Source organism: Cryptotermes secundus, unplaced genomic scaffold (assembly GCF_002891405.2).
Source record: "Cryptotermes secundus unplaced genomic scaffold, Csec_1.0 scaffold227, whole genome shotgun sequence".
NCBI classification, from domain to species: Eukaryota; Metazoa; Arthropoda; class Insecta; order Blattodea; family Kalotermitidae; genus Cryptotermes; species Cryptotermes secundus.
In genome coordinates this window covers 260,282-271,602 of record NW_019731977.1, presented here as the reverse complement: position 1 = coordinate 271,602, position 11,321 = coordinate 260,282, and the positions used below count along the sequence as shown (strand labels likewise).

Sequence of the window (11,321 nt, the reverse complement as noted above, 5' to 3'; positions counted from 1 at the left end):
ATGCTGTGTGCATGACTATGCATATATACACTAAAATCATACTCTGGAATATTCACTTGTGCTATCAGCTTCTTTGCTTCTGTAATTACAGAACTGGCCTTAGCTTGTGCTTGTCCCCTCCTCCTGCACTCATGGGTTATTACTATTCCACTCTGTTTAAAAAGCCACAAATTGAGAATGAAGCCCATCTATATAACATTATTAAACTCTTTCAGAGCAAGTCTCTACACTTGCAAAACATCCTATATATATTTTTTTTTATTTGTAATTATGAAGACAAAACACTGCAATCCAGTTTGTTTCTTCACTCATTTAATAAAACTTTCTCAGTTCCATAGGTTGGATGAATCAATGTAATGATTGGAAGAAAATGAAAATGAATGTGGCCATGGCCCGTTTTTAGGTATGCAGAAGCATCTGTCTGAAGGGACTGAGGTCGACTATACAGAACCTGCCACAATGGCCTCCCTCTAGGCCAAGAACTGAACTCAGTGCTCCAGGAATATGAAACATGTGTAATTACCATTCATCTATGAAATTCAATATGTATCAATTCAAAATGGTACACATCAGGCATGGAAGATCAATTTAATAAACTCTGGCATTCAATTAATCTTTTCGCCACCAATATAAACCCAGCGAACAAGAATGAAGCTCTCCTATGAAACACCATTTAAAGATATGAAACAGATGCTTTACCCTCTGTTCACCATATGGTTGGATGTTTTCCAATGGTGGTACTTGATAATCAGCTGGATAGCATACAAATCTTAAGAAACAATTAACGCAGTTATGCAACAACTTTCTTATACTGTAAGCCAAGGCCCATTAATGGCTAACTATAAGCTTATTTCTGCTAACAGAACTATAATAATTTCACACAATTATAAAATCCAATAAAACATATTGTAAGAAACTGTTACAGTATGAACTTCCATTAATGTAACACTGAAATGTTTACAACTGTAAAAATTTACTTCTTGGGGAAAAAAAAACTTTATTTTTTTACCATGGTGGGTGAAGGCTTTTTTTAACTACGTAACTGGTGAGATGCAAGATGCAAAGTCTGATAATCACTGCTTTAATTACCCAAACATGCATCAGACATTGAAGACGTAACTTACAGGTGGAAAGAAAAGAACTGTTAGCAATATTTGAGATCTGAGCTGAAGATAAAGGTTGCCCTCTCCTGTCCTGAAGATGTAGGCAGCAGGTTCCTTTGACTGTAATGGACAAATTTAAAAGGTCATTTAACACTGGATGCCAGATCTCTGATCCATGCAGTGAATACTGACTTAAGAGTCATAACTGAAAGGATGACTTTATACCTTCAAGTTCTAGATACTGTAATGAATAAACCATGCATGGATTATTTGAAACAATTGTATTCTGAATCACTCTTGAGAAGCAACAATGTTCTGACACAAAGTGGGTCAATAACGAAGCCCAGTGTAAAACTGCTGTGCCACTGGACCAAAACCATGGCAATGGATCTCTCCATAAATGATAACCAAAGGCTTTAAAGAATGCTATACATCTAATGCATCTATTAGAAGTTTAGGAGGACCACATATATTGTGGGAAGATGAGAAAGCTGGGAATGCTAGCAGTGAACATGACAGTCTGAGCGGTGAATGTGAGAAAACCAAAGATGACAGACAACAGGAATGCTGGTCATGGTAGGAATGGTGAAAATGAATATAAGCTAGTAACTTCAAGAAGGAAACTAACTTTATAAATGTCATGCATAATACAATTTCTAGTGCTTATTTTCTTTCAGGTCCACAGTCTCTTCCAAACCTGTGGACCTGTCGTATGACAGATTACCGATGAATGAATGAATGAATTTTCTTTCACATTTTCAAATATTTTTTTTTCTTTCATATGTTCGAGATAATAATATGAAATTAAATCATACAATTACTTTTCCAGTGCAGAAGCATTTCACATATTATGTAGAAATCATCTTCCTTTCAGGAAAATACAGCAATACACTTTAGTGCAATGTGAAAAACTGGGTAGTGTTGTAAGTTCCGATTACAGCGGAACAAATTGATGAACAAGAGAAAATTTGTATTCTTGTCTCGATTCTCACAATTTTTCCAAATTTCTGCCTCAATCTCACCTTGACCTGAAAAGTAATTCTTGCATATGCATAATGATATATGCCGAGGAATGAGTCTGGTACTCAAAGTATAACAACAAATGTTCAATAATTTCACATGAACGTTTCTCAATACCTTATTATTTGTTTCAGCATCTTATCTGAGAGGTGTTCCACATATAACACAAAAGTGGATCCAGGTATTCAGATCTTGAGACTAAATACCATGCCAAGGAACTGTTCATAATGAATCGTTATAACTCCATCTTGATCAGTATCATACTGCCGGAAGGCTGAGGTCAATGTCTGTAACAGAGTGGTGATGATACTATTAATTCCTTGAAGAGTATGAACATACTACACACTTCATCTGTTATAGCTAGGACTCTGTATCTGGATACAAAGAAGCTCCCCACTGACAGCCTGGTGGTTTGAGGTAGGACAGCGGCTCTCAGTGCCTTGGCACTGTTAAAATCTACTGCTCAACTCCCCTTGAAGAGATTTAAGATTTTTAAATACCAATTCTATCTCATACTTCATTGCCATTCTGATTCAGAATGGGATAAGAAGAGGAAGACATATTCAATATACACAGTATTACACTGGTGGCNCGAACAAGAATGAAGCTCTCCTATGAAACACCATTTAAAGATATGAAACAGATGCTTTACCCTCTGTTCACCATATGGTTGGATGTTTTCCAATGGTGGTACTTGATAATCAGCTGGATAGCATACAAATCTTAAGAAACAATTAACGCAGTTATGCAACAACTTTCTTATACTGTAAGCCAAGGCCCATTAATGGCTAACTATAAGCTTATTTCTGCTAACAGAACTATAATAATTTCACACAATTATAAAATCCAATAAAACATATTGTAAGAAACTGTTACAGTATGAACTTCCATTAATGTAACACTGAAATGTTTACAACTGTAAAAATTTACTTCTTGGGGAAAAAAAAACTTTATTTTTTTACCATGGTGGGTGAAGGCTTTTTTTAACTACGTAACTGGTGAGATGCAAGATGCAAAGTCTGATAATCACTGCTTTAATTACCCAAACATGCATCAGACATTGAAGACGTAACTTACAGGTGGAAAGAAAAGAACTGTTAGCAATATTTGAGATCTGAGCTGAAGATAAAGGTTGCCCTCTCCTGTCCTGAAGATGTAGGCAGCAGGTTCCTTTGACTGTAATGGACAAATTTAAAAGGTCATTTAACACTGGATGCCAGATCTCTGATCCATGCAGTGAATACTGACTTAAGAGTCATAACTGAAAGGATGACTTTATACCTTCAAGTTCTAGATGCTGTAATGAATAAACCATGCATGGATTATTTGAAACAATTGTATTCTGAATCACTCTTGAGAAGCAACAATGTTCTGACACAAAGTGAGTCAATAACGAAGCCCAGTGTAAATCTGCTGTGCCACTGGACCAAAACCATGGCAATGGATCTCTCCATAAATGATAACCAAAGGCTTTAAAGAATGCTATACATCTAATGCATCTATTGGAAGTTTAGGAGGACCACATATATTGTGGGAAGACGAGAAAGCTGGGAATGCTAGCAGTGAACATGACAGTCTGAGCGGTGAATGTGAGAAAACCAAAGATGACAGACAACAGGAATGCTGGTCATGGTAGGAATGGTGAAAATGAATATAAGCTAGTAACTTCAAGAAGGAAACTAACTTTATAAATGTCATGCATAATACAATTTCTAGTGCTTATTTTCTTTCAGGTCCACAGTCTCTTCCAAACCTGTGGACCTGTCGTATGACAGATTACCGATGAATGAATGAATGAATTTTCTTTCACATTTTCAAATATTTTTTTTTCTTTCATATGTTCGAGATAATAATATGAAATTAAATCATACAATTACTTTTCCAGTGCAGAAGCATTTCACATATTATGTAGAAATCATCTTCCATTCAGGAAAATACAGCAATACACTTTAGTGCAATGTGAAAAACTGGGTAGTGTTGTAAGTTCCGATTACAGCGGAACAAATTGATGAACAAGAGAAAATTTGTATTCTTGTCTCGATTCTCACAATTTTTCCAAATTTTTGCCTCAATCTCACCTTGACCTGAAAAGTAATTCTTGCATATGCATAATGATATATGCCGAGGAATGAGTCTGGTACTCAAAGTATAACAACAAATGTTCAATAATTTCACATGAACGTTTCTCAATACCTTATTATTTGTTTCAGCATCTTATCTGAGAGGTGTTCCACATATAACACAAAAGTGGATCCAGGTATTCAGATCTTGAGACTAAATACCATGCCAAGGAACTGTTCATAATGAATCGTTATAACTCCATCTTGATCAGTATCATACTGCCGGAAGGCTGAGGTCAATGTCTGTAACAGAGTGGTGATGATACTATTAATTCCTTGAAGAGTATGAACATACTACACACTTCATCTGTTATAGCTAGGACTCTGTATCTGGATACAAAGAAGCTCCCCACTGACAGCCTGGTGGTTTGGGGTAGGACAGCGGCTCTCAGTGCCTTGGCACTGTTAAAATCTACTGCTCAACTCCCCTTGAAGAGATTTAAGATTTTTAAATACCAATTCTATCTCATACTTCATTGCCATTCTGCATCTTTATACAAACCTGTATTGAGTCAATTCAGAATGGGATAAGAAGAGTAAGACATATTCAATATACACAGTATTATACTAGTGGAGCAAGTGAGTTTACACATGAATAGTGAGTATTTTAGACACCTAAAAGGTAAAGTTATTAGTGTAACAGGAAGTGAAGGCCCATAGGGTTGTGAGACGTCAGGGCTCCACATTTTCTCTAGACAATCAGCTCATAGATGGCGGTATGGTCGNTTACTTTTGACTTAGGTAAATATGTAGCAGAATACACTTATATGGTTTTCAATTAAAGGTTTTCACTTTAACATTCAAATCCACTGTCTCATACAAAAACAGAGTGTGGTGGCTTCGGTAAATATGTTATAAATTAATATGCTTTTCACAGTTCCATGAAAGCTCAGGAAAATGAATTGAATCACAAGAGTAGCCAACTTAGATGATTTCACTGTCATGATTTTGAACTGTAATGCAGGATCTTACATATGGTGTAACCAACTTACATAGAGTACAATGCAACACTGAATGAAGTCATCAAAGTAAATGATGCCTCTTCCAGAGCGATCATATTTTCGAACAAGCATATCAATGACACTATCACTGAGCCTGTAGCCAAATGAAGTAAGTGCGGTCTTGAATTCATTGCGATCGATGTTGCCCGAGTTGTCAAAATCAAATGAACGAAAGCAGCCTTGCCAGTCTGTGACATATTTCCACAATGCACCAAAATCTTCGAAGCTCACTGTTCCTCTATTCTGCTTGTCGAACATTCCTAAAATCCACACAAAATAAATTACAAACTTAGCAATACCAACATTACATTATACCACCAAGTGTAACTGGTAATGCTAATATCAGGTGTCCGGATGAAAGGTATCCAAAATCCAAAAGGTATCCAGTTAAGGTCATCAGAAAGGAAAACCCTGTAAGCTGTTTTTTCCATGCCTGGCTTACACACATGCACCGTCACATTTCTGCCACCATGTTAGGAATCACTTGGACAGAGAGATGGCTGGAAGATAGATCAGCAGAAGTGGATCAATCAGTTGGCCTCCTAGGTTGCCAGATTTAAGCCTACTGAATTTTTTCTTGTGGGGTTATGTGAAGAACTTTGTCTACCACGTTAAGATCAACGTCCTGCAACACTTGAAAGCCCACATAAGGTTCGCTGTGGCTATGGTAACACCAAACATGCTGGATCGTCTGGATATTTGTCATGGCACCAGGGAAGCCCACGTTGAAATTTATTGAGAAAGTTATTTACTCAGAAAAACTTGATAGTTTCCCTTTGTAGTGGTGTAACCCATAAATTTACATAATAACAATTCTGTGAGATATAATTATTTTATTTTGAATACATTTCATCCAGACATCCTGTATATCAGTAGCAGGATGAGCACATTTACACTCAGTTTAAAATTCACCAGCTTACTTCCTATCATTCTGTAAAAGCAAGAAGCTTTCATCACCATGGCGCCACTGTTGCTACAGTAATATGGAACTTTTCAAGGTAAATCTTTTCTCAAGTGAACCCAACGAATCCTTATTCAAATTATTTCAGCCCTGTCTTTAGCTTACTTTCATCACAAATTTTTCTAGAGATCCAGCTGAAAGGAAGTGTGCTGTGTATGATGTAACCTTGACAGATGTGGCATATAATTTTGTATGGAATTTAACAGGAACCGATATTCCTAAGTAATTATTATAATCAGCATCATAACTGGTTTCATAAACAATAAAATATTCCTTCTCCTGCTGTCACAATTCTTCCTTATTCCAAAAATAATCAATGAACTTGTGGAACTCGGAACATAGGTGATGTTTTACCTCCTTCCTGTACCCTTTCTATCATTACTTGATCTACACCTGGTGCCTTATGCCCTTCAACTTTTCAACACTAACTCCAGTCTCTAAAACCAAGGCTCACATACCAGTGGCTCAAGTGTATGTACCTCAGTCTGCCTAACATCGTAACCCCACGTACATTTAATGGCTGTCTTAAATAATTTTTCCACATATTCAAAAAAAAGTGTAGGAATCTGCAAATACATTACCATTCTCTTCTATTATGAAGTCAGTTCTAGGTTATTCCCCCTTAAATTCATTAACCTTTAAACAAGTCCCTATTACAACATCAATACTAGTTTAAATATTTAGAAAAAATGTTCAGCCCATTACACAAAAAGATGACTGAAAACACTGACTTTCAGCAGTCCAAAATAACCTTGCCTAATGTAACATCAGAGACATGCATACTAAGCATAAAACCATAACTAAATAGAAGTTTTATTCCATAACCCACATATATTACAAATAATTCTTACTTCTTATTTAACTTTGGTAACATATTTACCAATCATAAGCCGAACTGTCTCTGGATTAAATGGGGTCCATGTTCCATTTGACAGTGCCACCTGCAACTCATCAGCTGATATGTACCCACTCCTGTCCCTGTCAACTCTGGAACAATGAAGTCATACTGAATATCCCTGATGTTGTGCCGTACTCTCTAGGGTCAAGTTGTGGCCAGTGACTGTCAACAAGCTAACATGAATGCAGCTGATATTCTCCTATGACTGCAATACAATATCTTACAGAGCACCTTAGCTTGTACTTTCATGCTGTTTATCCTCATCATCAAAACATACAATTCACTGGTAGATATGCACCTTAGACAAGCTTGCCAGCATGGCTACAGAAGCATAATGGCTGAAAAAGGCACCATATTATATTTTACTTACATAAATAATTAGCACATGATTGCATTTCATGGAGTGAAACTGTTACTGATTACTACAAGCTGATGTTTACTTCAAACTCTTCATTCAGTCACCACATAGCAAAACACAACATGATTACATATTGGTGACAGTAATGTGATATAACCAGCAACTCAAAAGAAAATAGGCATTAAGTGTTTGATATACATTAGTTTCCTCTTTCCACACACTGGTTAAATTCAATGCAGAACATAGTAGGACCATCATGATGCATTTATTTTCATATTCAAATGGAGAATTTTACATTGTTCCATATTAATGATGGAACTACATAAGAGACAGTGTGCAATTCTGTATATATTTCTTACCAACAGTCAACACAATTAAAAACAAACTAAAGCATTCAGCAGCTGATGGACTTGAGAAACTTATTTTTAAAACTGTGAGTCTTCTCAAAGAAGGAATCTTTTTTCTCATGGAGTGAGATAGAGTCCACTTGGTAGTGTGGCCACGGTTTTGCCTACTCCACCAGCCGCAGATGATAGATGACTATGGAGCAATTGCTGCAATTTGAAATGGCAAGGGGGAAATTGAAGTACTCAAAGAAAACCTGCCCCAGTTCCACTTTGTCTGACACAGATCCCACATAACCTGACCTGGGTGGGATGCTGGCAACTAGCAGCCTGCTAGCCTGAACTATTGCATGGCCTACAAAGAAAGTAACTCATACTTAATTTCAGATTCTATATTTTAGTCAAATTAATATAATCCGAAGTTCTTCTGTAGATTTTATTACATGAAAAGCTTCAAAACAATTTCTCTTCGCAGTTCAGTAATAAAGATATTACACAACTGAGCTCTTCCACCGGCAAATTATTTTCTTGCACAACTCAAGAAACTATAACCTAAAAAAGGCTCCGTTTTAAGTAATGAATGTTAAGAAAGAGCACTTCAGCAGTTCTTCATAGTATGTCGAAAACTCTCTTTAAAAAAAATACATATAATGCTCACAGTTCTGGGCGTTATTTTTTCCGTTACACTTTACATTGCTTTATATACTGCATTTATTTAAAAATAAGCCACTATTTGTAATATTTCATACTTTATTATTAATAAAAATATTACTTAAAATATCAATCCGTCCTTAAATTACCAACTTAACCTGCAAACATTTTATTCAATGGTCCGTGATTTGGCACTAAATGACGCAATTAGTGGCATTTCAACGAATTCTTGTACCTTGAAAATATATCCCACAAAAACTCTCGACTTGGCATTGGCGATGAAAAATGTGCCATGTTTTATTCACGTTGCAGCAATCACACGACAGTAACCGTAAACCAATCAGTAAATAATCTGACTTCTTATTTATCCACCATACGAACTTCCAACCTTCAAACACACATCATCGCTCCTCCTACTCTTCGTATAACACATGTTGATGAGATCACACACAATATTGCCAACCTAAGTGATACAAATTCTCCCCTAGTTTCATACATTTCCTCGCAAAGGATGACGTGACAGGAAACACGTTTAGATGGAAATGTTGGAAACGGAGGAGTACGTTCATCTGAAACGTTGGTGCCCACCATGGAGCAGTGTATTGACGTACCAGACCAGACTGCAAACCACAGTAGTTACCGGTTGTTACTCATGCGGTGACATTGCAGATCGTGCAGATGTTGACGACATAAAATCATGAAGTCTTTTATAGAATCCGAAGTTACATTACCATGATCACAAGAGGCCCCAACTAGTAACTATCTTGAGCCATGTAAATCCAGCCCGCATCCTCATAACTAATTTCACATACATTTTAATAATGTCCTCTCACCTACACCCAAGTCTCCCAAATGGTTTCTTCCCTTCAGGTTTTCAGACCGGAGTGTTGCACACATTTATCTTCTCGCCTATGTGTTGCATGACCTGTCCATCACTCCTTGGTTTGATCACCCCATTGCAATTGCAATTTGGAGAATAGTGTAAATTATGAAATTCCCAATCATCCCCCTGGTAGTTTCTCTCTTCAAGGCCCAAATATTCTTCTCAGCACTCCGTTCTCTCTTACCCTTCATTTAGAACGAGAGACAAAGTTCTACGCCGATACAAGACAACAGGAATTCCTGTCTCATGTATCTCGGAAGGTCACTTATACCTTCAGTAGGCAACTTTGCGAAAGTGTCCAGTATGTTCAGCAGGATCTCCTGCAAGGAAATTGTTATTAATCATACTGTAGCTTTGTATATTAGTTTAATCGTCCCTTAAAACATTATGTCATCTTTGGAAAGTATAAATTACACTTTTGTACCTATATCTCCGGAATATCTGTGTTCCCTCTGCAGACACCGTGAGGGAAACATATGGTTCTTCTGTCCCTGCAGATGGAGTTTTGCAGTGAAATGAAAACTGAATTGTCCTGGACATGCTCATTCACTCGGGGACCATGGGGAAGTAGCACCTAGACCACCTAGTATGTTACCGAGGATCTCATTGTAATACACTTATCTGGTTGCCAGCTGCGACATGTTTTCGGTTTTATCACCATTTTACAAACAACTTCTATACAGATGGGCCACGTGTGACAGGAGTATTGTAGCAACATTAATCTTTCCAAGATGGCATTGTGTGATAGGAGTGTTGCGGGGAAGAGAGATATACGGGACACACAATGTAAGAGGACAACACATATTTAGGACACATTCAAATCTAAGGCAGACGAAGTGACAAAAAAGTGGGGAAAATAGGAGGTTCTTATTTTACATTCTTCATTTGATATTATGTAATTTATCCATAGTCCTTTCTGAGAGACTCATCTGGTGAAGAAATTGCCCCCGGATTTTCCGGAACACGAAGGTTCATCACCGTACAAAAGACCACTGTTGTATCTTAGTCTGATCCGATGCAATACAGTCAAAATTATAATATCATATTTCTCCAGGGTGCATTTTAATATTATCCTCTAATCAGCATCTTCATTTCCCAGGTGGTTGTGGTTTTCCGATGTAATCGTGCCCTTACAATCTCCATTATACGTGCTACAACCGAATTTTATCAGGGTTATCAAATCCTGCAAACGGGATCGTCTAAGAATCCGCCGAAAATCGCTTGACCAGTCAAACGGTGTCGGAAGTCCTCTGCTGGCTATACAAGCATTCCTTTCCTCTCTGAAAAATGTCAGCCTGAAAACTAGAACCTGAAACCGCATATCTCCTTCTCCTACTCAACGCACCTACGGAATGTTCGGGAGGAACATTTAAACCTAACATCGATTTCATCTAGTTTCTCTTACTGACCACAAGACGTTATGATCGATTTGATTTACGTAGTTCTTTCTTGTCCAGTAACGAACCTGCTCTGTCTATATATATGAACGATTGTGCGAATAGTTGTTTCCTACTTGGAACTGTAACGTCTTGAAATTTATGCCAGAATTTTCTCCTTTGCACATGGTGCTGCGCATTGAAGTCTCTTCGTTGTGTAACTCTCTAGTGTCATTTCGACACAAGAAGTAAGGCGACCGACTAGTCTTGAAATTGTAGGTGACAGGCACATAACAAAGAAGTTCGCTTTACGGTAACTGCTCAAATACTTCGGCGCTACTGAAGGAAACTGTACTGTGCAGAGCAGGCATGTCCAACACGTCGATCGCGGGACGATTTTTGGTCGATCTCATAGGCCTATAAGGAAATTATACGTGAACAGCATGTAAATTCACTTGTAATATAAAATAAGAAATAGATCATAGCTACTATTCAAGATCTTTAATTATCAAGAAACACCACTGTGAGGCGAATAGAAATGATGTGTGGATATTTCCAATTGTGTTGCTGTCTCCCTCCAACTGGATGAATCTACAGACATCAGAG

General features: G+C 37.4%; 1 protein-coding gene across 2 annotated transcripts; it reads right to left on the bottom strand.

Annotated features, from left to right (window-relative positions):
* Positions 1-2,721: 2,721 nt before the first annotated feature.
* On the bottom strand, positions 2,722-8,896 carry LOC111867361 (programmed cell death protein 6). Of its 2 annotated transcripts, XR_002843336.2 has the most exons (5): positions 8,692-8,896; positions 7,086-7,192; positions 5,236-5,504; positions 4,317-4,486; positions 2,722-3,299 (listed from the first exon to the last, which is right to left on the bottom strand). XR_002843336.2 is itself a non-coding variant. In XM_023857144.2 (4 exons), exons 1-4 carry the CDS (start codon positions 8,748-8,750, stop codon positions 4,385-4,387), a joined length of 537 nt encoding a protein of 178 aa, XP_023712912.1. In that variant the 5' UTR covers positions 8,751-8,896; the 3' UTR covers positions 3,955-4,384. The 2 variants fall into 2 exon arrangements, 1 of the variants encoding a protein (XP_023712912.1); XM_023857144.2 differs by lacking the exon at positions 2,722-3,299 and having other exon boundaries at positions 3,955-4,486.
* Positions 8,897-11,321: the final 2,425 nt, after the last annotated feature.

Bases quoted from the DNA above. Each gene is read 5' to 3' on its own strand.
- LOC111867361 (XM_023857144.2), bottom strand. From the start codon at position 8,750: ATGGCACATTTTTCATCGCCAATGCCAAGTCGAGAGTTTTTGTGGGAT. The intron at 5,505-7,085 runs GTAAATATGTTA...TGTGGATTTTAG, and splicing joins GACAGTTCGGCTTATGATTG to GAATGTTCGACAAGCAGAAT. The intron at 4,487-5,235 runs GTAAGTTGGTTA...ACTCTGTTACAG, and splicing joins AGTGTTGCATTGTACTCTAT to ACATTGACCTCAGCCTTCCG.